At 49.0% G+C, this 25,842-nt stretch overlaps 1 protein-coding gene across 4 annotated transcripts in view; it reads left to right on the top strand.

Moving 5' to 3' along the window:
• Positions 1-25,842, top strand: part of RBM33 (RNA binding motif protein 33) — a 134,657-nt gene that overhangs the window by 68,756 nt on the left and 40,059 nt on the right. For all 4 annotated transcript variants that reach the window (XM_049642157.1, XM_049642158.1, XM_049642159.1 and 1 more), the window contains 5 exons: positions 2,483-2,541; positions 20,423-20,555; positions 20,879-21,222; positions 22,285-22,587; positions 24,593-24,877. In XM_049642157.1, coding sequence (XP_049498114.1) covers positions 2,483-2,541; positions 20,423-20,555; positions 20,879-21,222; positions 22,285-22,587; positions 24,593-24,877 — 1,124 coding nt within the window. The remainder of the gene's footprint in view (positions 1-2,482; positions 2,542-20,422; positions 20,556-20,878; positions 21,223-22,284; positions 22,588-24,592; positions 24,878-25,842) is intronic.

Raw genomic sequence — 25,842 nt, forward strand, 5'->3', positions numbered from 1 at the left:
GACGTAGAGTAGCCCTGTGTTCTCGGAGACTTAGGCCGTTGGAAGGCACGTGAGAAAGTGACCGCGTAAGCACATCTTTTCCTCATGGTGCATATTCTCAAGGGTGAGGGGTGTTCCACCATATTATAATTAACCAGTTTTGATGGAAATTTAACTTGTTTTCCAGCCTTTACCCTATTAAAAACTGTTGTAATGAATCAAAAACTTAAATCAGTTTAGTCAATAGAAAGAAAAAGGTTAAATGTCAAATATTCCAAGGTCAAGGTTCTGCTAGCAGGGCAAGTTCTCAGTTATCTTGTGCTCATGGTGCAGAGGAAGGCAGCTGGTGGAAGTGCCTGTCTGCTTTTGAGCCCCGGGGGACCACGGAGCTCCCGAGGGACACTTGGCAAACCAAGGCCTTCTCTCCACGCTGGGTTTCTGATCACGTGTTCTCAGATGTGCTCCTCTATTAACTTTTATTCTTTTTCCCTTCTTTCTTTTTTGTTGCTTTTTACCGTTTACTAAAAAGAAAAAAAAAGGCCAACTAAAAAGAAGGCTTCTGTGTAAGGAATCTGTTAATTATAATCAGATTTCTCCCCGGAGATGGTTAAAGAGACTTACATTTTTTAATCTTTTCACTGTATTGTAGGTATCTGGGTATCCGATAGGAATTGATGTTTAAATCCGAAGTTTAAAAATAAGTGGCACATAGGCTTGAAAGTCTGGGTCCTTTGTATTTGGCACTTAATTTTCAAACCATCGTCTTTATGTTGTTTAATACGTAGTTTCTTCTTCACTTTCATTATAATCTTTTGAGGTCAGAGATACTCTAGTTGTTTCTTCCTCCATTTCACAATCTCATATTTTGCCCTAGATAAACCGATTTATCCCCCAGTGCCTTGTAGGAGGCTGTATAGAGTTGGGGGCTGCATCCTATTTTACGTAAAGTCTCTCAAATTGACCTCCTCTCATTTTGAAGTTTTGACTCATTGGATTAGGCTTTCAAGGAGCAGAAGAACTTGTGCCGTTTTGCATTTTATTGAAGTAAGTTTCTTTCTGTCACACACAATATAAATATAGATATATTTATTTTCGAGAGAGATTGAGAGTGAGCAAGCAGGGGAGGGGCCTAGGGAGAGGGAGACAGAGGATCCGAAGCAGGCTCCAGGCTTCGTGCTGACAGCACAGAGCCTGATGTGGGGCTTGAACCCATGAACCGCGAGATCGTGACCTGAGCCGAAGTCGGACGCTTAGTCGACTGAGCCACCCAGGTGACCCCACACTATTACTTTAAATTGGACGTGTAGAAGTATGACCCTCACCATAAGTCTTAATATATAGAGTTCCTTGAGTATTTATAGGAAATAAAATTTATCTTAGCGTTCCAATTTTAAAGTCATTGGAAAAGTGTATTTCTCATGCACCAGACGTTTCTTAAACTAAAAATGTGGTATGTGATGTTACTATTACCACCGTTATTTTCTCTGTATCCTCATGTAGCCGGTTCTGTGTGTGTGTCTGTGGTCTGTTCTCTTACAAGGACACCAGTCATACTGGATCCAGGCCCACCCACATGACCTCGTTTTTCCTTACTCCCCCTCTTTAAAGGCCCCTTGCCCAGACGCGGTCCCGTTTTGAGGTACTAGGGGTGGAGACTTCAGCATATGCGTTTGGGGAGGGGGGCACAACTCAGCCCATGACACCCGACAACCTGAGAGCTTACTAGGTGTATCTGGCTGCACATTTTAATGAAAAATGCAGCACACTACCCTGTAGCAGTCCCTGCTTGGGCGGTGTTTTTTTTTCCCCCTTCAGAATCAAGTTCAGTGTAACATACCTTTTAAATAGTGTATTTAGCCCCAGGGTATAACATGTGGCTTCTTCCCTTCGATAAAATGTCTGTTTTAGAATTACGTGATTTCATGTTCTTCTGGTAGATCTGTTGGAGTGTTCTGCTTGTTTAAAAACACAAACCAAAAACAAACAAAATCTTGGCATAGGAGATTGTTTAATAGATTGTTCTTTGTAACAGTACCATGGGTATGTGTGTTTTCCTTTCTCTGCCTCCCTCCTCTCCCTCCCTCCCTCCCTCTTTTTCATGATTCTAGAGGATTTAGATTTGAATTTGTATTTGATTGGAGTCAGAAAATGTAATTGGATTAGATAGTCTGGATAACTTGGATATGGATGTGAAACACAAAAGCCGTTTTTTATTTTAGAGGAGTAATCTCTTCTCTCATTGCAAAACATTTTAATTCTAAATAGAAATTCCCTGTTGAAATTGAAGCTTCTGCGTATGCTGTTGTATGGGGACAAGCGTCCTGCTTTCTCTTTCCCTTTTATGGGCTTGTAAAACACTAAGCACTTAGCTGAAGTGTAAACTTCATATGTTACATGTAACTGACGCATGATGCATGTTTTATACTAGACTTGGTGTATTTCTTTTTTGGTGGGTTTGTTTGTGAAGTGAACCCTGTTTGTAACAAAAGGTGTTTTTCCACAGTGCCCTTGCTGCCAGTTCCCAGCCAGCCGAGACCTGCTGTGGGGCCGCAGAGATTCCCTGTGAGTAGCAGCTGCTCCTCCTGGTCTGAGGGGGTGAGCATGCGTTTACTAAGAGGTACTAATGCAGCAAGTACAGGTGGTTCCAACCAAAATAAGTGTCGAGGTTTGTAAATACTGACAATGGTTTTTGTAGTGGGAGATGTTTGTTAACAGCTTACACGCCAATGGAGTTTTGAGAATGGAATTAATTTGGTTTAACTGTAAAATTGTTGAATTAGGATCATCATGCAATGCTTTTCACGTTAAAGACTATGAATTTTGATTTCATCATTGCCTTGTGTTCAGTGAGAAAGGGCCTTGAGTGTGTGTGTGCACACATACACGTGCATGCACACACGTGTGAAGTTGTGTACGTGTGTGAGATTCTAGGGAATACTCATGAGAACTCTGCTTGTTTAAAAAAACCCCAAATCTCAAAAGTCTTAATGAACTATTGGTTTTATATTTTAAAATGAAGGTTTTTCTCTTTCAACTTTCTTTGAAAGAACACACACATTCTCCCACTCCACGCTTTGCAGTGTGCTTTCCTTGCTTATCCTAACCAGAAGAATAACGTCCACTAAATAATGTATCTGTTTAAGTAAATTGTTCTATCTGAGTTTTGGGTTAGAGTTGTCGTTAGTTCTTGGTTTCATTAAATCAAGGAAGATATGTTCTTTGTAAAACCAATGTTGAAGAAAAATGGACTGGACCATAAAATGTTAATATTGTTTGTGTGTAAAACAGATGTAGTTTTGTTGAGACTAAATCTGATTTTCAGGAAATATCTAAAAGATGTATTTGACTCCACCTTTGATACTTAAGTAGATAGCATATTTATAGAAGGCACTTAACAGAAAGGTTTTAATGAAGGTTCTAGGTGTATAGGCAGATGATTATTCAAAAATACAATCAGTAAAGATGCAGAGTATTTTTTAGAAACCTCTTTGATTTGTAGTTTTTTATGAATTATGGCATGGTTTCTATAACGGATTCTTACCGGTTTTATTCCCTTATATTAACTAATTTTTCCTTTGAGTGACCCATAACGTTCTAAAAGCTAGTTAAAAACAGCAATATTGTATGTAATTGATATTTTTATAAAAATGTTTACTAACATAAAATTAGAGTAATTGCAGTTTTCATCTACTTGTATTTTTCTTTAAAAAAAAATTTTTTTTTTTTTAATGTTTCTATTTGTTTTTGAGACAGAGAGAGACAGAGCATGAGCAGGGGTGGGGCAGAGAGATGGGGAGACACAGAATCCGAAGCGGGCTCCAGGCTCTGAGCTGTCAGCACAGAGCCCGATGCGGGCCTCGAACCCACAAACCGTGAGATCATGACCTGAGCCGAAGTCGGACGCTTAACTGACTGAGCCACCCAGGCACTCCTTGTATTTTTCAATTGTGCAAATGTGATTGTATCCTCTCCTACAAGAAGCAAAGTGCATAATACTGGAGGATATTATAAGCGGATAATAGGAGACCGTTTCTATGTAAATTGAACTTATTAATTTATTTTTTAAAGATTTTATTTCTAAGTAATCTCTAAACACAACATGGGGCTTGGACCTACAACCACCAGATCAAGAGTCACAAGCTCCACTGACTGAGCCGGCTGGGCACCCTGAAACTGAATGTATATTTAAGTTATATATAGTACTCTGAGGGTCGGGAGTACTGTTACAGGGCGCTGAGGGTAGTGAGTACTGTTGAATTGCTTTTGGAAGAGTTTCTGCAACATGTCAATTTTGTTTTGTTACTGTTTTTGAGATGGAAAGTATGTATGGGCTCTAGGAAATAGTTGGGTACAGATTAGTCATGTGTGTGATATGAGAGGAGAGATTTTTCTTTAGCTCAGTTATTTATCGTTATTTAGTGTGTATTGTGTCTTTCTTTAAGCCCCAAATGCTAGATCTTAAGCTGAATTTACGGTGAACTTATGGTCTTGAAAATGCCCTGCTCTTATTTCTGTAATCAATCTTCCTTAGGGAAAGTAATCAGATGTGGAATCTGTTTTTAAAAAATACACTTGAGGTGGGGCGCCTGATTTGCCCAGTCGTTGGAGCGTGTGACTTGATTTCAGTGTTGTGAGTTTGAACCCCATGTTGGGTGTAGAAATTACTTAAAAATTAAAAAAAAAAAAAAAATCAGAACCCCTCCCCGTTGATAAAACATTCGCATTTGGAAACCTGACTTCAGAATCCTCATGGAGTCTCTTTGAATCATAGACTTCCTTGGCACACAAAAAAGATCTGAATCACAGAAATCTGAGCTAAGTGAAGTTCCTGTAGTCTTGTAACTCAGTATAGGATTGCCGTGTCACTCGTTCAGTCACTCTGCATCCACACTTCCGTGAACAAGGCCCAGGGCTCGGCCAGTTCTCCTGGGCACAGGAGGAGTAGGACTCCGTGCAGAAGTTGATCTGCAGACACGGGTCGGGTTGTCCTGAAACACGAGCGAGCGGTATGAAGCTGTCGGTAGGAGCGCCACCTGTCCTGGGGACAGTGGGGGTTCATTAGAGGAGCTTAGGCTGGGGAGAGACGAGATTACAGTGAACTTCCCTTTGCTCACTACATTTCTGCGATTCAGATCTTTTTGTGTGCCGAGGAAGTCTACTGATTCAGGTAATGATGAACCCTACATAAAATGAGTTGTGTAGAGAGGCGTTGTGTTATTTAATTTTTTACTTGTTTTCATTGATACATAATGTGCATTATATCATGCTCATTTACGTATATAAGTGTATAGGAATTAAGCTCTACCTGACGGACGAAAGAGTAAACAAGGCAGTCAGTAGAAGTAACGCTAGATTTCCAAGTTTTAATTTTTTTTACCGTTTTATTTTATTTGTGAGGGGGCGGGGCAGGGCGCCAGCAGAGGAGGAGGGGCAGAGAGAGAGGGAGACGCAGAACCCGAAGGAGGCTCCAGGTGACAGCTCCGAGCTTGACGCAGGGCTTCAGCGAACCCGTGAACCCTGAGATCGTGACCTGAGCCGAAGTCGGGTGGACAGTGAACCGACTGGGCCACCCAGGCACCCCTAGATTTCCAAGTTTTAAAGGAGTTAGTGTCCAGTCAGTATTAATGCTGAGGGATTCCTTCTCTTCCCCAACAGTGGCAAGCTTTACTTTCTTAGAAGTCCATTTTGTTTGACAATTTTATGAAACCTTGAGAGATTCTTAATTTAGAAGTAGTATGCCTACAAATTGTATTAAGTGATAATACCTTGAATTTTTAATTAAAAAAATCAGAACTCTAGACAGCCTAATATTAAACCAATTTTTCATAGGATTCGTTAAAATTATTTTTAAAAACTAAAATCTTGGGCCAGAATATGGTATTCTTAGCTATGCTTGATGTAGTAGCAAAACTAATATCTTTCTGTCCTGTTGATGAATTTTATTCAGGGAATTTAAACAGTTTTTAAAGCAAAGATTTGAATGTCAAAGTAACAAATATCGTAAGAAAAGCTTCCCTATGTTTGATCTTTTTGGAAAATACCGTTTTAGCTCTTGACATCGAGGTGCCTTTCTGTGGTCGTGTCCGTCTTGGTGTCTCGATGGGCTGCCCCCCCTCCCAACCCCCACCCCCGGTTCCCTCGTTTATGGAATTCGGTGATGTGCTTTGTAATTTAGGTTTCCACCTAAGAATCAGATCCGCGTATTTAATTTTAGCCACGGACACAGCTGTTAGTGCTGTGCTCTAGAACATTTCTTGTCCCAAACTTTAATTCCCAGACTGTTTTCTTTTTTCCAGTCGGCCTTCTGAACCTTTGTTTGAAATGTAAACATAACTCGGTTGGTAGCGTCATCAGAGAACGAATTCTCTTCGTCCTGTCCTCATTTTTGTCCCGCGATGTGACTCTGCCACGTGTAAAATGCGTCTCAGCCGTCGGAGCAGTGGCCACTCACAGGAGCTGATGGGCACAGGAGCCGCCGCTGGCCGTCCCTCCCTCCGCCCCAGCTCTCGTGCTCCGTCCGGTCTTGCCGCCCAGCCGCCTACCGTCCGTCTCCTCTCGTGAAGCATTTTCGCTCGTGTGAAGGCTCGAGTGTTGCCCCACAGACGGTCGTGGTTTCCTTTCGTGGTGTTGGTGGGCGGTGGGGTCGGGACGCTGGTGCACCGCCCTGCGGGTGAGTGCCTGTCTTTGTGTCTGTGAATTCTGTGCTCGTTTTCAAAGGCTCTTTGTTTTACTCGTTAGTCTGATTGGTGTCCCTTTCCACGAAGGCTGACGTTTTTGTCACCGATGGAAAGTTTGGAGTCTTTTCTTGGCCCATAAGTATATTGTCCAGTTACGTATTTATCCTCGAAGTGATGTTTATTGTTTTTAATGTTTGCCCACTTAGAGAAGTAACACTAGAATGTCGGTTGATAATATTTGAAGGTGTCGCTTTGAGATTTTGCTGACCTAATTTGTTTTAGGTGTCGTGCAATTGCTGTTTTTAAGCGTGTGGCTAAACCCCGAGTGACGCACCTTGTAAAGATTCTTGACCGAGGGGGTTTTAAACACCTATTCAGTCATTGATTCTGAATCGATGTACTGGGTGAATGCTGGTATTTCAGGGTAGCCACTTCAATACCAAGTGCTTTGGCTGCTGAATAATTTCTCAGGGACTCTGGTTTGAATTAAAACTAAATATTATGTTTAAAAAAAAGACTGCTGATAAGTTGCAACTAGTCTTCCGAGCAGTCACGTTCGTTTTTAGGTTTTGATTTCCATCTGTGCTTACTGTGCAGTGACAGTGCCGTGCAGGTAGGTCCCAGGGAGCCCTGTGCCCGTGGAGCACGCGTGTGGTATCAGGTGCTGCTGATTGACAACGTCCTGGATGTGTTTTATGTGGCATTTCATGCAAATCATGTTTGATGAGACTGCTGCCTCCAATTCCATTTCTCTCTGATTAGAGCCCTTGCAGATGTGAACCTAGACTTTATTCCAGTCTTTCTTTTGAACCCCTAACTGTTTTTACAACTTGCCTGCAATGCCGTGTAATTATTAGCACTTAAGATCGGGAAGGAATGATGGGCATTTTCTCTTATCAGATCTGTGAGTAGTAGCAGGTGAGTGTGGGATGAGAGCCTTCCAGCTGTCAAATGTCGTCAGGCTCGCAAGGAGAGAATGCAGTTTAAAATGCAGGTGACATAATACCCAACATCCCCCGTTTGCTGGTGGGTTTCTGATTAATCGTGATTACCATACATTATCATACCATCAAATTTAATCATATCAATGAATTCCCATCTGCAGCAGTAGGAGGAACAGCTAAACACCACGGTAACAGCCAGTAAGTATGGCGGCGATGAGATCCTGCACCCCGTCGACTCGCTGTCCTGCCGGCATACGCTGTGTGCCGGGCAGAGAGGGGGTGGGTGGGGGTCCGCGCAGAGAGACCTCAGAGACCTGGGAGCACTTGCTCAAGTCATAGGAAGTGGGTTTCGCGTACAGTTAAGTGAGCCAGTAAGCCACATTGTGAAAGTGTTTGCTACACGGTTTTGTTGAGTTTTCGGCCACGTTAAAACCGTCCACGTTGAAATGAAAACCGTTCCCACACCCTTTCATAAATAGTAGACTTAAACGGAGTGCGGTTTGCCAGTCTGTAAAGTGGTAATGTGGCCAATGTGTTGTTGACAAGAACACACATTTTCAGTCTTAGAACCTCCTACGTGTGCCAAGAAAGTCTTTATGGCCTGTTTTTATCGACGTGTCCTACAAAGCACACCGGTTTTTATTTTAAAATTTATTTTCCCCTGAGTCTTTGAAGACCTGTAGTGCTGTTGAAATGCATTTGTTTAAATGCTTATTTATTTTGAGAGCGAGAGCTTATGCATACATAAGTGGGGGAGGGGCAGAGAGACAGGGATAGAGTGTCCCAAGCAGGCCCTGTACTGTCAGCGCAGAGCCTGATGCGGGGCTTGAACTCGCAACCGTGAGATCGTGACCCGAGCTGAGATTGAGTCAGATGCTTAACTGACTGAGCCACCCAGGTGCTCCAGTTGTTGAAATGCATTTTTAAGATACACTTTGAAAGAGGCCCTATTTTATTATAAAGGACCTGAAAGCATTTCTTCCCAAAAGTTAGAGTTTTAAAAAATTTTTACAGTTTAGTCCTTTTCCTTTTGATGTGCAAGCTGGTGAGTTTTTGTAAGTGCATTCAGTTGTGTGCTCACCACAGTTGAGAGAGAGAGAGAGAGCGCAGTCCTGCCGCTCAGAGGGCTTCCTCGCGCTGCCCCTTCTGTGGTCACTCCTTTCCCTGCCGAGCCCCCCGGCAACCGCCATGTTCTCTTTCATTGAAATCATGTCCTGTGAGTGGACTCCTGTGGGATGTTTGCTTTGAGTCTGGCTGCTTTCCCTCGCCACAGTGCTCTTGAGATTGCACCTGTAAGGGATTTGTCTTTTTTTATTGGTAGGTATTATTCCACTGAATGGACGTACCACAGTCCGTTTATCCCTTCGACATTTGGATTATTGCTAGTCTCTGGCTCTTACGAAGAGAGTTGGTATAAACGTTTGCGTCTGGTGTTTTGTGTGAACACGGTTGTCATTCCCTGGTGGGAGATGGGAGTGATGGCCCGCGTGGGAGGTGCCCTCGCGGAGGAGGACTTGGCGCACAGACCGCATTTGCAGTTGGCAGAGCTGATGCTGCTCTTCTGCTTTTTAACTCACTCTTTTTTTTTCCCTATTTTTTTTTTTTTTTTTTTTTTTACATTTATTCAGTTTTGAGAGACAGAGACAGAGCATAAGCAGGAGAGGGGCAGAGAGAGAGAGGGAGACACAGAATCTGAAGCAGGCTCCAGGCTCCGAACTAACAGCACAGAGCCTGACGCGGGGCTCGAACTCACGAACCGTGAGATCATGACCTGAGCTGAAGTCAGATACTCAGTTAACAGAGCCACCCAGGCGCCCCAACTTTTTTTTTTGAGTGAGGAAACACAGCTCCCTGGAGCACGTGCTGTTGAAGTTCATTGGGAAATAAAAAAAAAAAATTACTGAGTGATTACTGTGTTCCAGCTTTTGCTCAGAGCTTGTGTTCAACAACCATAGGAAGGTATCCTTTTCTCCGCTTTACAGATGGGGAAACGGAGTCTTTTGGGGCACAAGAAGTAGGGTTGCAACCAAGGCAGCCGGAGTCTCAGTCGTGGTGTGCCTCTCCCTTTCTCGCGAAATACTAAGACGCATGTCAGTAAACTGGCTGAAAATGACCGGATCTGCTAAAGTGGACCCTAGCTGTATTTAAGATGCGAGTGTCACGACACAGTGCTGTGGGAGAGCAGGCACTGTGCTTGCGTGGGGTGTTTGGGAAGAACGGGAGGGGCAAGGGACAGGGATAATAACATTGTGGCTTTTCAGCGTGTAACTAAGGTAGGTACACAGTCTCGAGTATGTTCATCAAGAGCAGTACTTTGTTCTAAGTTAAAGGTGTCCTGCTTTGTCGTACATGCCCTAGTTTCTCTGCTGGAGCCAGCACGTTGTCCTCATGCGTTCAAGTCCGCGTGGGGAGTAGTGCTGACCCTGGGCACAGGCTTCTTCAAATGTTTAGAAAGCACCTCTAAACACAAAAACGCCTTTTAAAAAAAATGAATGTAGGTATTAGACGAGGCACAACCTGAAAGAAAAAAGATCTGTGGAAAGCACTGAGGTAAGAGGATTAATATTGTGATAGAGGGTATAATTTTAATTATGCGAGGGGTCACTAGTGGTCTGTATTCTCTGCGTTTGACCCACATTGAATGAGAATTAGCTGAGAGTCGTTCTTAAGCGTCTGTTGGTTTCTTATATGGTTCTTTGCATTTTAAGTGAGCTTGATAAATGAAAACATGCTGCAAAGGAAGGTTGTAATTCATTGAAAGATTCATGAAGTTTCAATGACATTGTTAAGGTATTTAATTAGTCTTATTAAAATATACTGACTGACCCTGTTAGGGAAGCTGGTAAGTCCTACAATAGCTGTTAGAACCTCTTTCTTTTCCGCATTATACGATTAACTTTGGGCTAAGCAATTTATGCAGAGTGCTCTTTTTTTTTTTTTTTGTGGTTGAAGTTGTCAGTCCTTCTTGAGTAGGATTAACACAGATAACATCATGTAATTAACAAGAGATGCGGAACATGCCAGAGTGCAGTTTGTGTAAGAATTCTATGAGAAAGAATGATAATGTTTTTTACCTGAGACTCTTAAAGGGATAGAAAGAAAAGCAAAATAGAGCAATTAGCCGAGGGATTAAGGTAGCCTTTTCTTTCAAAAGGCAGGAGAATTAGTGCTGAAAGTTCTGTTAAGTGAGGTGTTCGCAGCTCACTAACAGTCTTAAAATAATTGTGCATTTGGTGGAGGGAATTGGTAATTTATTATCCTTTATACCCGTGAAACGCTACAAGTTCTTCAATGAATGCTCGCATCAGGAGAGCCTCTGAGGTGGATGCCACACTGGAGCCGTGGCTTGCTGAAGACACGCTGGTCCCAGCGGCAGTGTGTGACAGCAGAAAGAGCACTTTATAATAAAAGCAAGAATCTGAAAGTGTGCATTTTCGTCCTGAGCTGTGTGGGGGCAGTGTAACTTGGGCCAGTCCGCTTCTAGCTCCGTACACCTGAGTGTCCTCACCCCTTAAAGGAAAAGTTACTTGTTCTGCCCGTTTCCTGGCACCGTGTTTGCAGAAGATACGACGTTGACTTGGTGAGTCAGGATGCGAATGAGGCTGCACATAACAAAATTCTTTGAACAATGACTTAAACCAAGTGGCGTGTTCTTGCATAAAAATGAACAAGTTCTGGGTTGGGATAGCAGTTCTGTGGTGTTATCAGGGACCTATATTTTTCCTACTCAAATCGCAGGCCAGAAGAGGAGGGGGGGGGGGGGACAAAAGGTGCGTGCCAGCTGAGGCAGCCCCCAGTGAGCCTCCCGAGAGCCCCCGGCCCACTGTGACAAGTTCAGGGTTTTAGGTGGGCAGCGTTGCCCCTGTATCACTCAGGAAGAAGTGAGAATGTAAAGTAGGTAGGCAGTTAGCAATCTTTTCCATGTGGCTCAAACTTATGGCCAGAATTTAAGTTGTGTCAGTGTAGGGAAAGGAAGTGCCATCCATCCACGTTCAAAATGGAATCGAAACCAGTGAGGAAAATGGCACTGTGAGCTTGAAGATGCCTGCTGGTTGTTAAATTTCTGTTCCGGAAAGTCAGTGCTGATAACAGTCAGAAGATTTTACGATCTTAAAGCGTTAAAGTTTGAAACTTCACGTAAGCATTCAGACCCTCAGGTTCTGTTACCCGTTGAGGCAAGTGGAGGGGAGGAGGGGCCCACGTGTCTTCCCCAGATGGTTTCGCCCTTGTGTCCACCAGGATCTGGTCTCTCCAGAGAAGTAACCGTTGTCACTCTGGTTTATTTCATGGACCAGCCGTGGACTTTCTTTTTGAATAATCTGTCTTGCAGTGTCTGCTCCTTTTCTCTAATCTTCCTGCCATCTGGCCCTCACGCAGGCTTTGGCATCTCGGAGGTGGGCTGCTTTCTGGTAGGGTCTGATGCAGGTACCAGTGAAGCTCTCTCTTCCCGTGCCGGCCTCCTTCAGCCGCACCGCTCAGCGTGTGCTCCTGGTGTCTTTCGGCCCCGCGCGTGGCCTGCCGTAGTCGGCCATCCCTGGCACTCGCTGCCCTCCACCTGGCTGCCCTAGCTTATCACACCTTGCTGGTGTCACCTACGGTTTCAAGGTTACACCCGCAGAAACCCTCTGTTTCCATTCTTACTCTTTTGGACAAACTGCCAAAGCCGGAAGTTTCCCTTGCTTACTCATCTTGAGTCAGCTCTTTCTTCTGCATTGTAGATAGCATCTCTGGTCCTACTGCCTTCATCAATTTCTCATAGGCCGGTCAGATAAGAACTGCTAATTTCTTTTACCTGTTCAGGCAGCCATGGAATTTCCTTGGCTGTCTGACTTTAGACTTGATTTAGTATTTATTGGTTTTCTTGACTTCCAAAGCACTCAAACACTCTCTCACACAATGACATGTACATACGTGGTAATAAAACACCGAGACAGACCAAGGGAAGTGAAGTTACTCCCCGCCGTTTCCTGTTCGTCATGAGCACAGTGGGTGAGTGGATGTGCTGTGGGGGGGCCGGTGACCCGGGAGTCAGTCCGGGCTCTGCCACTTTCTAACCTTGGACTGTGCGCGAGATACTTAAATGCTCGGGATTTCTGTCAGCAGACCCCGTGCCTCGTCGGGCGTTACAGGGAGCGAATGAGAAGGTAGAGGAGCTCTGTGAGTCAGCTGGCGGCAGTAGTGTGGGCTGGAGCCTTGGGCCAGAGGGAGCAGAGCCCAAGATGGGGATTTGGGTGCACGGGCTTAGGTGAGGGTGCCGGGGACGCCAGGTAGGAAGGGGGCGGGACTGGGCTGCGGTGTGTGCTTTCAGGGAAAGGCTCTTGCCCTGGCCTGACCCTGAGGGGGAGGGCTCTGGAGCAGAAGCCCTACCTCCGAGTCGTCTGCCCTGGGGCAGAGGGCCGTGGGCTGCACGGGCAGGCCTGGAGGGACAGTGCCCATCGGCCAGGACGGCAACGGCCGGGGCCCGTGGCACCCGCACATAAAAGGTCCTGGTGGCGGCCCCAGAGCGTCCGGCACAGGAGGACCGGCTGGGGTGGGGTGACGGACTGAGCGGTCCCGAGCCCTCGGTGGCTCGGCACTGCAGAGTTCACTTCTCACTCCCCTTGCCCCCGGGGCTGCCTCCTCTGGGCCCCGCAAGACCCCCTCGTCAGGTGGGGAGAGGGCGAACCGGGAGTTACTCCTGTGTAACCGGCCGGGTCTGGGACCGGCCTGCTTCACTTCCGGTCACGTGCCATTTGCTGAACCTTGGTCACGCCGCCAGCCTCACTGCCTTGCAGGACCGACTGTGAAATGTAGTCTGACTGGTGCTCGGGAACATGTGGGCACGGACGGTGGGCATCAGCGGTCTGTCCTCATTGGGGCGGGAGGTGGCTCATGTTTATATAAAGCCAAACACCATCATAAATACGGGGTTAGGTTTCATGTTTCACTAGCATCCGTGGTCCTGCAACATTACCAAGATAATATAATTACACTCACTTTTTCTTACTGATTTCTGTCCTTCTCTTCAGAGCTTAGGCAGATTTGGGATATGGATCTAGCCACACCTCAAGTTCTGGACAGTGTCATTTATTTTTATAGCATATATTCTTTGGTTTACATTGTTTATATTTTACAAATGACTTTGGGTTTTTTCCTATCCGCATTTTGCTTCTACACTCGCCTCTACCGTGTCTTGCTGGTCCATGAGCATTTCCTGCTTACGTACAGTTCCGACTTGTTGATCTGTTTACTTTAGGATGGACCCTGGAAAAATGCCTTGTCGTCGTGTGTGTGGTGTGCGATCGTTGCTAAGTGCTACTTTGCAATAATGAAGCGCAAAAACGAGTAGAAGCGAAGCGGGTCCTCCCCCCCCCCCCCCCCCATCTTACTCCGGTCATCCTGTGCCCGTGTGGTTTATAGATGTGTCCTGCATCTTACAGGTGTGTGACTCCTCAGTTGGGTCCAGAGCCAAGAAGAAAGCAGGCCTGGGCTGTGCTCCTTAGCAGCAGTGTTGGAAGTGCATCCCACAAGCTGCCCATCGCGTGTCCATCCTTCAGAGAACAAGTGTACTCTCTAAACACGGGGGGGCGGTTGCAGGTCGGAGAACAGTCCGTGCTCATCCCACGCTCCCTGTCTGGTCCACACCTCGGCAATGCAAGTTGAGATGATTTTTGTCCTACGCTTAAGTCAGAGGACCGGGTTCTGTTGATGTTGGCTTCTCTTTGGTCCCGGTGTGCTGTCTCTGTTCTCAGTCTGCTCAGCCCAGAGCCTCGGCTCACTGCCCAGGGTCCAGCTTGGTCTATTCCAACCTCCATCACGCCCTTCCTGGCGCTCGGCCATCCACTGTCTGTGGGCTTCGTGGGCAGTCAGGGCTTAACCCCCCTGGAATTTTAGTTTGTTCGTAAATTGTTTTTTAATGTTTATTTTTGAGAGAGAGCGTGAGCAGGGGAGGGGCAGAGAGGAGAGGGAGGGAGACACAGAATCTGAAGCAGGCTCCAGGCTCCGAGCTGTCAGCACAGAGCCCGACGCGGGGGGCACGAACCCACGGACCGCAGGATCGTGACCTGCGCCAAAGTTGGATGCTCGACCGACTGAGCCACTCAGGCGCCCCTATTTCATTTGTTTTTAAATGTTTATCTTCAGAGAGAGAGGCCCAAGCAGGCTCCACACCATCAGCACGGAGCCCGATGCTAGGCTTGATCCCATAACCGTGAGATCATGACCTGAGCTGAAATCCAGAGTCGGACGCTCAACCCACTGAGCCACTTAGGCGGCCCAGCCCGCTGTAGCGTTTTAGATTAGCACGTGGGGCTGGATTCCCTTGCTGGTTGGAATAGGCAGTCGATTCATTTATTAAATACCCGTCAGCGTCTCTGTACCAGGCTCTGTGCCGAGTGTGAAAACACACATGTGAATATGACGGACCGTGGTCTCGCCCCTCACGGGCCCGCCGGCTGAAGCAGGGAGGAGGGGAGCGGGTTTGCGGCCGGAGGTGGAGTGGCCAGGATGTGGTGACGCCTCATCTGTGAAGGCTTCCGCTGTGACTCCGGGGTGAGAGTGCAGGAAGGGGGCCTGTGCTGCTCTGTCTTGCAGGATATAAGGAGCCCTGTCACTTGTCAGCAGCTCTGTGTTACGTTTACAGAGTGGAGTGCTGTCTACAAAAATGTCATGTAAAAGTGACAACAGTGGCAAGCACTGTGAACTTTTGTTATTTGCTGGGTACTGTCGTAAGGACTTCGAACACGTTCTTTCATCTTCTCCCACGAGAAACGGGCACCGTCGGTATCCCTGCCTTCTGCAGGTGAGAAGACGGAGGAGCCCTGAGAGGCCTACTAGGTGGTGGGAGGGCTGGAGGGCACGGCAGGGAGCCCGACCCGCCGGCACTGCCCTCCGCCCGGCCGGCCTCTATTAGTTAGCGCCTTTCCGAGAGAGGACCAGCTGGAAGGTGGACTAAAGTTCTGGCTCAGTACGACTGGCGAAGACAGAATCTGGGGGGGCCTCGTTCGATACCGCCAACATTTGAGCGCCCGTGTCTGTCGGCGGTTACGCCGCAAGCACGTGGCTAATTGGTGGAAGAAAAGGTCTGGGAAGAGATGAACGTCACGATATTAAGATTCCAAAGGGGCAAGACTTAGGATTCCGCTGTATTTTCAGTTTAATACCACAAGGGTCTTTAGAACATGAATATTTAAAATAATCTCCCAGGAACGTACCTAGTTCTCAGGCAGCTTGAAATTTTTATTGAAAACTAAGCACATCAGTTTCTCTTTGAGTTCATTCTCGCGATTCAGTCACTTTCCTTTTACAAATGGACGAAGGGGGTTGAGAATACTTTCCCCATCTCAACTCGTGGCAAAGTCAAAATCGCGGGTTAGCAGACCTTCCGCTCGTAACGGGGGGTTCCCCAGTCTGCTTTTCCAGTTACGTTTTGCCTTATCTGTAACGAGAAAAGCTGTCCTCTGGAGGACTTGAAATGAACTCTCTAACGGAAGGAGGAGAGGCTGTGCAGAGCTTCGTTGGGCTGCCGCATGCGCGGCACTGCTGGGAGCCGCTGCAGCAGCGGGGGCAGCCATGGGGCAGTAAGACACAGTCATGGAATTTATTGCTTGTGACTGGTTTCCAAAGAAACCGAGTGCTTTCCAGCTGTCAGTAAGCCTGGCATGATGTGAGCCCAGTGAGAAAAGTGGCAGTAAGTATCAGGGCTTCGCAAACGAAGTAACGAAGACAGCCGCGTTTGTGGGCGGAAAAGTCAGGAACCTCTCTCCTCTTCTCCTGGTTGTCAGTAAAATCAGGACGGAAGGCGAGGAGAAGTGGCCGCTGGTCTCCACGCAGCCGGGTGAGGGACGCCAGCTTCAGAAGCAGTCCCCCGAGGCTTCCTCCTGTATCTGGGCCGCGTTCGGCCTTCGAGGACTGGGTGACGCAGAAGTAGACGCTGGGGGACCGGGTCCTGCGGTCACTCGCTGGGATGGGGTGGCAGTGGGCTTGCCTGATGTAGCAGAGGGCAGTGCTCTCTGGGAGACGTTCTGAACACTGGCCAGCTGAGACTTGGCTTTACCCGTGCTGGGACTGGTGACACAGTTCTGAGTTCAGAGAAAGTTCTCACAGTGACTGCTGCTGCTTTCCAGCTGTGAACTCAGCACAGGACTCAGGGCTAAGGGGAAGGAGCCCCAGAGGACTCCCTTTCTCAGAAAGTACACTGTATTCTTTCTGTCCTTTCTGACACTGTCTCCCTGTGTCTGTGCTTTTTTGGTCAGCTTGTTAACCTAGGAGTGACTGACACAGCCAGTGAGTTAGGGGCCCAGATGTTTGCTGACCTTAATTCAGGATGAAAGCCTGTCAACGATCAGTGGTGTAATACTTCCGACCTTGGTTATAATTTAGCACGCTCTTCCTTTTTTTTTTTTTTTTAATTTTGTTAATGTTTATTTATTTTTGAGAGAGAGAGAGAGAGAGAGAGAGAATGTGTATGAGCAGGGGAGGGGCGGAGAGGGAGGGAGACACAGGATCCGAAGCAGGCTCCAGGCTCTGAGCTGTCCGCACAGAGCCCCACGTGGGGCTGGATCTCACAAGCTGTGAGATCATGACCTGAGCCGAAGTCGGACACTTAACTGACTGAACCACCTAGGCACCCTATTCCTCTTTTATTTCTGATTTTGTTTGAGTCCTTTCTGCCTTTTTTTCTTTTTCCTTATGAGTCTGGCTAAAGGTTTATTAATGTTGTTGGTTTTTTTCAAAGAACCAGCTCCTGATTTCATTGATCTCTTCTAATTTTTTTTTTTTTTTTAGTTTCTATTTCATTTATTTCTGATCTAATCTTCATTATTTCCTTCCTTCTATTTAAATTGTTTTTTAAACGTTTATTCACCTTTGAGAGACAGAGACAGAGCATGAGCAGAGAGAGAGGGAGACACAGGATCCGAGGCAGGCTCCAGGCTCTGAGCTGTCGGCACAGAGCCCTACGCGGGGCTCGAACTCATGAGCTGTGAGATCGTGACTTGAGCCAAAGTTGGACGCTTAACAACTGAGCCACCCAGGGCCCCTGTTCCTCTTTTTTAAATGAAAAATGTGACAAATGTCGTGTTACAGCGAAAATTAGCAGCAAGCACGTCATTCCTGCTGGAATATTCGGTGTAGGTGAAGGGGAACGGAAGCGGCTCGGACACAAAGGACCGCAAGGAGCATGGCAGGGGGCGCGGATTGGGAGTCCGTGTGCGCTCAGGGTAGGAGACACCTTAACTGATGGGAGGTACGGAGAACGGGGACGTGAGGGTGGAGGGAGGCGAGACAAAGCTGGCGGAGGCCCCTGGGCGGTGGGAGCCGCAGAGCAGGAGCAGGTGAGAAACTGCTGAGGGACACTGATGGGCCAGTCACAGTTAAATCCGCACGTTCGGCGATCCCAGCTCTCATCTAGCAATACTCAGTGGTCTGTGGAGCCCGGGGGGGCAGGGGTCCCTCCACGGGCCGTGCACGGGACCGGCAGCTGGCGAGAGAGTGAAGTAGGGCAGGAGAGAACCAAGTTTCTACACCGAGGGTAGCTTTCAGGAGAAGCCTTTCCGTAGAGATTTTGCACTTTGGCCGAGACAGGAGCATAGAGTGAGCAGTTTTCCATACAGATGGATGAAATACGAGACATGGAAGTTTGTGTATAATGTGATGGTTTCCAGAACTCAGAAATCTGAGTTGGTCGTAGGCTGTCATTTCCGTATCTAAGTCCAGGGAAAATACGGTCTTTAAAATCCCCAGCTCTAGTCATTTTGATAAGATTTGTGTCGTGGGTTGAGACTTCCTCTACTTCATTTTCATTGTGTTATGAATAAAATGAATCCTGTGGGAGTTTTTAACTTGTTTTTCTTGAGGGTTGAAATCTCTGATTAAAAAAATACAGCAGAACGGTGTCACCATGGGCACCACGGTGTCCCGAGTTTCCGTCGCCTGGGCTGTGAAATGGGACGCACGCTCCCACCGTGCTGTGCTTTCGTGAGCTCCGGTGGTCGGGGGCTCTGCAGAGCCCGGTGTGCGGTATGGAAGCCACAGGGGACGAAGGTGGCCGGTGGGCTCAGGGCCCAGGGCCCACTGGTCCTTCCTCTGAAGTAGACGTTCATACAGTATCGATGCTTGACTGGCTCACATTGGCTTTACCAAGGCGGCTTATTTAAGTCCGTGTGAATCCCTGCAGTTGGTAGTCACTGGGGGGGTTGTCTTTAATGCCGGCTCACAGACGCGGGGGCTGAGCATCTGGGTAAGTAGCACGACGTGTCTCCCACAGTGGTTGGCAGCAGACGACACCTTAGCCTCGGTTCACACCCGGCCCTGGGCTTTGACTCCGTCCTCCAGCCTCCCGACCTGGCTCTCCCTGGGCTGCGGGACCAGCCAGAGATACAAGAGAAGTGACACTGAATCCAGCTACCCGGCACTTCCCCAGGCCGTCCCCGAGTCTCCCTCTGCCCGGCCCGCCTCGTTGCTGCCCCGCACCCAGCACGCGGCAGGCGCGCCGGCTCCCTGCAGGTGGCCCTAGCGCCAGCCCGGGTTTGGTGACTTGATCTCTAAACCTGTGGCGTGATTCTCAGAACGTGGATGGACCCGGTGTCTCCAAGAGTTGGCTCGGACCCCGAGGCTCTCCAGGCCGGTTCCCTTAGAAGCGGCCCAGTGGTGACAGTCCTGCTGAGGGGCCGCATCTGCACCCAAGGGGCTCTTCTGGAGCTGGAGCTCTTCACGGAGGCCGTTGCGCTCACTGTGTGCTGTTGTCGCGGAGTCACGGGTAGCGCAGATGGTTACAGGCAGAAGGAAGGGCACCGCAGTTTGCAAAAGTATTTCCAGTGTAGTGATGTGATGGCACATTTAGAGCGACTGAGTATTAGTAATAAAATGACGGAAAAGGAGTTAGACATTTAAGGTTAGGAGGAAGGAGTGTGACTTTTTTTAAAAGTTGAGAAATACTGGTGGGGTTTCAAAGAACAAGATGTTCTTAAATGAAAATTATTTTGATGGTATGTATAATTAATGAATTCTTTCTGGAGAAGTGAAAGAAAAATTGTGACGCTTTCTTGAAATGCCTCACCAAAAAAAGTGCAAATGTGGTACTTTTAAAAATCTCCCCGGGGGCTCCTGGGCGGCTCAGTTGGTTAAGCGTCTGACTCTCGATTTCCGCTCAGGTCATGATCTCATGTCGGGCTCTGTGCTGACGGCAGGGAGCCTGCTTGGGATTCTCCCTCTCTCCCTTCCCCTCCCCTCCCCTCCCTCAGAAGTGGATAAATAAACTTAAAACTCTTTACAAATACTTACAAGGCCAACTGGAAATTGAAGTACTTTTAGTTTTTCCACGTAGAGTTCTAGCGAGAAGTACTTACTGAAAAACGTTAACCTGGAGGAGGTCATTGACCCCCAGAGTGTCTTCTCCAGTGTGCAGTCTGACCGTGTGACATTGCTCGTGGAGCAGTATGGTTTCCTAAACCTTTCTCGTCCTGTTTCACCAGAAGTTGCTGATGTTTATTATGGTTCACATTCAATTTCTTCTTCTTCTTTAGAAATAAAGCAGCTTCATAGGCGTGGCTTGTGGTTGTGTTAAAGAGGTAGCAAATTACAGCGCGATCGAGAAGATGAGTGCCAGGGACGCCGAACGTAGACATTTGGTCTTTTGGGATTAATGGGCAAGAAGGGTCGATAATTGCACGGGTGTCTCTAAGCTTAAAAATAATGTTCTTGTTCTGCCGGAGCGCTCTGACAACAGGGAATTGATGTTTTGGTGCCGCGGTTGATGTCGGCCCGTGGGTAGGGCAGGATGCCCCGTCTGGGGGACGGCGCCCCCTCCTTTCCGTCCTCTCACGCCGTCCCGTCGTTCCTCAGGGCCCTCCGGAGTTCCCGCAGCACACGCCCGGGCCGGTCCCCAGCACCTTCAGCCAGCCCCCGCGGCTTCCCCTGCAGGACCAGTGGAGAGCCCCGCCGCCGCCGCAGGAGCGGGACCCTTTCTTCTTGGGAGGTAAGGGGCGGCCGCGCGGCGGGGCGGAGTTGCGGGCGGAGAGGAGCCCCGACGCATTTGGGCTTCGCCCTGCCCGGAGCGGCGGGTCGGCGGGTCGGCGGGCGGGAGAGGCTGGTGGCCGGCGCGTCCCCCCCGGCCTCGCGAGGCCCCCGGAGAGGAGTGGCGGGGCCCTCCTGTCGCGCTGGGACGCGGCGGCCCGTGGAATCCAATCCCTCTCCCTGGGGTCGTGCCCCCCACGTGTGTGACCTTTGTTCGCCGTCACACGTCCGGCGGCACGCGGGCCCGGTCCCCGCGAGCAGAGGGTGATGCCGCGCGCGCTTCAGTTTCAGGCGAACCGAGGTTCCCGAGTCATCTCTTCCTGGAGCAGCGCAGCCCCCCGCCGCCGCCGCCGCCCCCCACGCTCCTCAGCGGCGCGCACCCCGTGCCCGCCCCCAGCCCCCTGCCGTTCACCCAGCCCGGGCCAGCGTTCAGCCAGCAGGGCCAGCAGCCCGTGTTCCCCAGGGAGAGGCCCGTGAGGCCAGCGCTGCAGCCGCCGGGGCCGCTGGGGATCCTGCACTTCAGCCAGCCGGGCTCGGCGGCCACGCGGCCCTTCATCCCGCCGCGGCAGCCCTTCCTGCCCGGCCCGGGCCAGCCCTTCCTGCCCGCGCACGCGCAGCCCAGCCTGCAGGTATGCGGGGGAGGGGCGCCGCGGCGACCTGGGGCGCGGGGACCCCGTTGGAAGAGCCAGGGCCTCGCCCGAAACGCGCTGCTTTCTCGACAGGATCGTTTATCTCCTTGGCCGGAGAAATGCAAAAAGCCATGGTCAGCTTTGGGGAAATGAAAACATTCCGAGAGGCCGTACTGCTGATAAAGTTAGGGCAGGCTCTTTGCTCCTCGTCGCAGGATTCTTAAAGGGGTTTCCAGCGGAAGTAAGGTTCTTTGTCCACTTAGGTTCCTGCAGTGGCGGAGCAGAAAGATTCTGTGCGCCGAGGGGAAGGAGAGTGTCGCCGTGGCCCGTTATTTGAAAGATTTGAGTGCCCTCTGCTGTGGGTCACGCTTCATGGGCTCCTTGAGTTCCGGGAGCTCTTGCTGGCCCCTACTTTCTGCCTGTCCTTCAGGTTTACTGTAAAGACCCATCACGATGGTACGCCCGGCTCAACCGTCTGGAAATACACAGACTACCCAAAGTGGAAAAAGGAAAACGATTATTATTTAGATTGCTAACGTGCGATAAAATGTTTCTTCTTTGAGTAGAAGTAAAAGGGACTTCTTTGAGTAGACAGAATTATTCCCCAAAAAATGAAGAAATCCCGTCCTGTAGGAAAGGTCACCACCCACAGGGGGGCGCCCGTGGCTCCCGTGTCCCCTCAGCGGGCGCGCCCTCCTCCTGTGCTGCAGCCGTTCCAGTTGGCACAGTAGTGTGAGCTCCTCTTCCCGGCTCGCTTTTCTCTGCAGCATTTGAAAGTGCCTTGCAGGATTACACCTTCCGGCTGTCGGCTGTCGTTCCTTACTTGTTTCCTTAGATCCCTGGAATTTGGAGGTTAAAAGGACTCAGCGCAAATATAAGGTGTAAGAGATCGCTTTTGGCTTGTTAGCGGGTTTTAGGTGATACGACCTCTGTCGGCAAATCTAAGATGAAATTTCAGTGCCCTTCAAGTTGCTGGTGTCGGGGGTTTAAAGAAACGGCCGAATTGCAGCGTACCTAGGAGGCGCGTTTGTAACTGTTGTCTGTCTTTGTTTTGGCACCAAGGGGCCCCTTCACCCGCCGCTGCCCCCTCCGCACCAGCCCCAGCCGCAGCCGCAGCCGCAGCCCCCGCTCCAGCCGCAGCACCAGCCTCCGCTGCAGCCGCCCCCGCAGCACCAGCCGCCCCCGCAGCCGCAGCACCAGCCCCCGCACCAGCCGCAGCCGCACCAGCACCACCACCACCTGTCCGTCCCTCCGCCGCCGCTGATGCCCGTGTCGCAGCCGCACTTCCGGCCTCACATCCAGACGGCCCAGCCGCAGCCCGGCGGCGCTCGGATGCAGTGTCCCCAGCGCCAGGGGCTCAGGCATGTAAGTGGCCCGCTGCCTTCAGCTGTCTTTCCGGCGCACCTTTGAAGGCGCGGAACTTAAGGGGCAGAGCTGGTGAGGCGGCGTGTTTTCCAGCTCCGCTTTAATTCCTGAAACATGGGTAGTACGTTTCTCTGAAGGGAGTGTGTGTGTCAAAGACTGCTTAGGAAATTGATTTTCTTGACTGCAGGAATTAATGAAGTCCCTTTTGTGCTGGGAAGACTGTATTAACATTATTTACTTCTTCATCATCTTATGTGTGTATATCTAGATCCTCTTATTTATTTATTTTTTTACATTTATTTATTTTTGAGAGATAGAGACAGCATGAGCAGGGGAGGGGCAGAGAGAGAGGGAGACGCAGAATCGGAAACAGGCTCCAGGCTCTGAGCAGTCAGCACAGAGCCCGACGTGGGGTTCGAACCCACGAACCGGGAGATCGTGACCTGAGCCAAAGTCAGCTGCTTAACCGACTGAGCCCCCCAGGCGCCCCTAGATACTCTTACAGTGGTGGATACCGTTAGTGGACACATAACGTTAGGAAACCCTACTTTTGGGCGATGGCCGCTCTGTCTTAACCACTGCCTTTTTTTGTTGTTGGCTGTATCGTCTCTGCGTCCTTGTGCTCTGCATAAATAAATGGGTTCAGGTGGAGTTGACTGGACAGCCTCTTGCTAGGCACCATCTGAGTTCCTGGGAAAGCAGCAGTGGACAAGAGACAAGTTTCCTATCCTCGTGAAGCCTGTATTTAACTGCGGGAGGTCATCAGTGCATCTGTGAGGACACAGTCTCAGGTGCCCTCAGCAGGTGTGCTGTGTGGCCTGTCACTTATCGAAGGGAGCTATGGAGAGTGCATTGCTTTAAAAATAAAAGACAGTAGTCATTGCTATTGCCTTGTCCAACTCCATTAAATAACTCTATAAAGAGACTAATGGTTAGAATTGTGGGCCAAGGTCAGATAATTGGGCTTTCCTTTTAGTACTCTCCCTTTGACCTTGAGCTTCCAGGGTGTCGCTTAGCTACTTTTAATCTCAGTTTTTCCTCATACCTGCTTTCTTTCTTAGAGTAACGTTGAGACTAACGATACAAGAAATGAGGAAGGGGGACCTTGGCGGCCCGGTTGGTTGAGCATCCAGCTGTTGATTTTGGCCCAGGTCATGATCTTGTGGTTCATGGGTTTGAGTCTCATGTGGGCCTCTGTAGTGACAACCTGGAGCCTGCTTAGGACTCTCTCTTTCTCCCTCTGTCTGCCCCTCTCTCCTCTCACCCTCCCACCCCCCTCCCACGTTGATAGATAGATAGATAAGTAAATAAATAAACTTTAAAAAAAAAGAAAAGAGGAAGGAGTTTGGGAAAGATGCATTGTAATTTAGACTTCATTGTGTTAGAGCAATGGCAGACTGTGTCCCTAGCCTCGTGCCCGTAAACAATGGCCTGCGTGCTCTTGGAGCTTAGTGCTCCTACAGCCGGCTCCTACCTCTAAGCTCCTCCCAGGGTCGTGTCTCTGTTAAGAATCCCAGGGACGAGCATCACTAAGACTTTCCCCTCAGATAAAACTTTCAAGCACGTTTCTCACGCAGAGAGCAGTTTCTCTTAGGATGCTGACTTATCGCTTCGCTCTTTTTCTTGTGCCGCTGTAAATTCCGGGACCCAGTGAAAGTGGTGCCAGTCATCCTTTGTCGGCCCCATCAGTTCTGCTAAAAGCGTCAGTCCCCACACTGAGGCACTGCTACAGCCAGCTGGTGTAATTTCCATTAAAGAGGAACTTGTCTGTAGGCAAATATGATAGCCTTGACCGTCCTGATCCTCAGCATAATGGTGTGCTGCCCCAGAGCGCAGGAACACTGATGCGCGAAGGCGAGTGTTCACCGGGGAAAGCTATCTCCACCCCAAAGAGAACTCGCTCACTAATTAAAATGATTTTTACCATGTTTTCATCCACTAATGTGCCTTTTTATCTTTCTCCCAAGTATCCAGTTATAATTCGACTTCTTTCTTCTTGTGATAGAACACAACTTCTCAGAACGTAACCAAGCGGCCAATGCAGCAAATGCAGCCCACCGCTCCCAGGAACAGTAACCTGCGCGAGCTACCGATCGCGCCGTCGCACGTCTTGGATATGGGCAGCAGTCGCTGCTCCACGGCCTCGGCTCAAGTGAAACCTGTCATCAGCACGTCGCCACCCTCGAGGCCGGGGGCGGGGTCCAGGGCCGCACCGGGGAAGACCGAAGCCAAGGTCAAGCCGCTCAGCCCTGTGGTTCAACCCAAAGAAGAAGCAAAAACAGAACCAGAGGTAGGACTTTCTTTATTAAGAAATAATTTGGGCCCAAACAGGAAGTCTTACAATAAATTTGTACTTTTTAGTTTACTCTCATCCGGCGAGTTTTTCGTAAAATTTGGCCACGGTTTTTCATCTGGTTCCTTTGAACCCAGCAGCCTTCACGGAGGACACGCTGTCATTTCCACGTGTTTACGGTATCGGGTTGCATTTGTGTTTTGTGCATCTGCACGTGTTGCCACAGAGCCTGTCCCCTCCTCACGGGAGCGAGCAAATCACTTCTGGAGACGGCCGAGATCGTAAATACCTGAGGCGTTACGGCCCAGCCGGTCTTCATAATTACTCACCTCTGCTGTTTTAGCACAGAAGGCCTCGTGGACCATTCCGCATCAGCAGGCGTGGCCGTGTGCCGGTAAAACTTCCGACAGAACCAAGCTTCGGGCCGGATTTGGCTTGAGGGCTGTCGTTAGCCGATCTCGGACGTAGATGTACTGTTAACGTTTCTGTGACTGTTTCTCTTTGCCCCTCTACTGGGAGATGGGGCCACTTTGACCTTTGGCCTCGAAACGAGATTTTGCGGGCAGCTTTCTTCTGTTGTGAATTCTGTGTATTATCAAATAGAATAAGTCGTATAATAAATGCAGGACAGTATTTTCCATGGTTTCCAACTAAGATCTTATTTGTACCTCGACTTCGTTTTGGTCACTTGGTTACTTTTTGTTTAGGAGTGGCTCAGTGTTGGTACGGTGTTGGTCATCAACTTTTTAATTGTCTCTTGTTTACTATTAGTAAAATCCGTGGTTGGGACAAAGCCCTGGGGGCCATTGATCTGTAAAAGAAACGGATCTGCTTGCCCGATGCTTTGTGTGGTAGGGGTTTGTGTGGTAGGGGTTTAGTTCCGGGTTGCTCCCCAGAAATGCAGATGCAGAAGTTGAGCGGTCGCTGTCAGATGGAGGTTCTCACCGAGCGGCTGGGAGTCT

The sequence above is a fragment of the Panthera uncia genome, chromosome A2, assembly GCF_023721935.1.
Source record: "Panthera uncia isolate 11264 chromosome A2, Puncia_PCG_1.0, whole genome shotgun sequence".
NCBI classification, from domain to species: Eukaryota; Metazoa; Chordata; class Mammalia; order Carnivora; family Felidae; genus Panthera; species Panthera uncia.